Source organism: Sinocyclocheilus grahami, unplaced genomic scaffold (genome assembly GCF_001515645.1).
Source record: "Sinocyclocheilus grahami isolate Dianchi unplaced genomic scaffold, SAMN03320097.WGS_v1.1 scaffold8624.1, whole genome shotgun sequence".
Taxonomy (NCBI): Eukaryota; Metazoa; Chordata; class Actinopteri; order Cypriniformes; family Cyprinidae; genus Sinocyclocheilus; species Sinocyclocheilus grahami.
Genome location: NW_015512146.1, coordinates 4017 through 6225, shown reverse-complemented (window position 1 = coordinate 6225; position 2209 = coordinate 4017). Strand labels below are relative to the sequence as shown.

General features: G+C 35.6%; 1 protein-coding gene across 1 annotated transcript; it reads right to left on the bottom strand.

The window, feature by feature from the left end:
• Positions 1-151: 151 nt before the first annotated feature.
• LOC107578065 (vascular endothelial growth factor receptor 1-like) lies at positions 152-1988 on the bottom strand (the record flags this gene model as incomplete). The annotated part of the gene is made up of 8 exons (XM_016264059.1): positions 1827-1988; positions 1626-1748; positions 1418-1529; positions 1056-1155; positions 850-955; positions 647-756; positions 321-378; positions 152-243 (listed from the first exon to the last, which is right to left on the bottom strand). Coding segments are annotated over exons 1-8 (725 nt in total), but the record flags the coding sequence as incomplete, so codon positions are not given.
• Between the last annotated feature and the right edge of the window lie 221 nt (positions 1989-2209).

The window sequence follows — 2209 nt, the reverse complement described above, 5'->3', positions numbered from 1 at the left end:
CACTTTTGATCAATTTAATGCACCCTTGCTGAATAAAAAAAACTATAAAAAGTTCTTAAACTAAAAGTCCTTCAAAAAAGAAAATCTTATTGACCCCAAACATTTGAATGGTTATGTAACAGATCACCGAAGCCAATGTCATGACACCTACTTGGTTATGTTTTTGGTTTTGAATCTGTCCATCCATTTTACCTGAAGCAACTCTTCAGACGGGAGAAACATTCCACTGTCAGACTGGTTGTCCTAAAGTAAGATAATAAAAAAAAAAGTCAATCTCAACTTCACCCAAGTGAAATTCAACTATATTCTAAAACACTTACATCAGGGATTTCTTTGTGTAGATCCTCAAAAGTGCTGATGGCTTTGATTTTCCCAGCGCTAAAATACATATAAAATTATTTTAATTTAATTGTACTTTAACATTTTTCATTTTATTTAATAATTAATTTGAAAAGTTGTAATGATTTAATTTAATATTTACTTTGTTTAAATTGAATTTTTATTTAATATTTATTTGAATAAAATTAAAATATTAACAATATTAACAAGTGTATTTTTTAAATATATTTTGAATTGTAATTATTGTATTTCACATGTAATTGTACATATTCAGTTAATACGTTAACATATTAACATACATTTGTACCTTGAAGTTCCCAGTGTTTTCTGGCTTATGTCATTCTCTTCGAGGTGCGCTGTGACCGTATTTCCTTCTCCAGAAATAAAAGTGTTCAGTGGGACATAATCCTTTCCATCCTGTTAAAGAAAAAGTGTGTGCAAAAAAAAGTTCTGACCGGTCAAATAAAAACAAGGAAAATGGCTTAATAAACACACTAAATAATGTCCCACCTGTTGGACGCAGGTCTGCAGTAGGTCTCCCAGTATCTCCACAAGAGCAGAGAAAGAAGGTCTGTCCTCAGGGTTATTTTCCCAGCATGCCATCATAATGCTATATCTGTCAGACAAATCCCACAAGCTCATTATTAGCAATGTATTGGTTCACGGGACAATGATTGAACATGTTTTATATGGTGTATACAGGGGTGAGAACTGACATCTCTGGGGTGCTGTACTCAGGAGGACACATCCGAGTCCCCTGCTTCAGTCTGTGACAAAAATCCTCATCAATGTTGAGCCCCGGGTACGGAGACGCTCCTATGGACCAGAAACACTGTTACATGGGACTGTTCTGAGGTCAGAGATAGATGTGGGGATCAGTCACTTTGTTATAAAGTTTCACTTTCATGCTTTCTAATGAGTTTCTCACTTTCATTCTCTTGCTATGACATGGCAGAATGACAAATGTCGATAGTTCTATTGTGCCATATTTCAAAGGGATTGTGTTATGAAAAAAATTATCTGTGGCATGTGCCGAATGCTTGAATTATCTGATGTACATAAAGAGTATTGACATCACCAAGTGAGAAGATCTCCCAGAGCAGAACTCCATACGACCACACGTCACTCTGAGTGGTGAAGACTTTGTCGAAGATCGATTCAGGTGCCATCCACTTCAGTGGTAACCGTGCCTTCAATGCAAAACACATTCATTACACACATTTGGCCCTGATCATTCTTTATATTGTTGACCATAAACTTTAATTTATTCATGGCAGAACACTCACATCTCCCTTGCGCACATAGTCTGGGTCTTTGTATACGTCTCGGGCCAAACCAAAATCACATATCTTCACCACATTGTTGTTGGACAACAGGATGTTTCTGGCAGCAAGGTCACGATGAATGCACTGAAAACATGAAAAAAAACTTCAACCAATTCCATATTCATGTTCATATACCATGATGCAGACAGGAAGATGTTTTACCTTGTGAGAAGCGAGAAACTCCATACCTCTGGCTACCTGAAAGCTGTAAGAAATCAGGTCTTCGAGCAGCAGAGGGTTGTTGGATTCAAGAAGAGAACCTGCAGAAGACAAACAGTAAGACTTTAGTCTCTTTAATGAACTGACCCAAAATATCTAATTTTAATATTAAGATCAAAATTAGATTTGTTTTAGATCCTATCCTAATTCAACTATTTGAATAGTTCACCTAAAAATGAAAATTCTAAAAATGAAAATTCATTATTTACTCTCATGCGCTGCCAAATCTGACTTTATTTCTTCCATGTAACACAAAAGGTGAATTTTTGTACAATATCCTGAAGAATATTTTTGATCCATGGAAGAAAGACAGTCATACAGGTTTG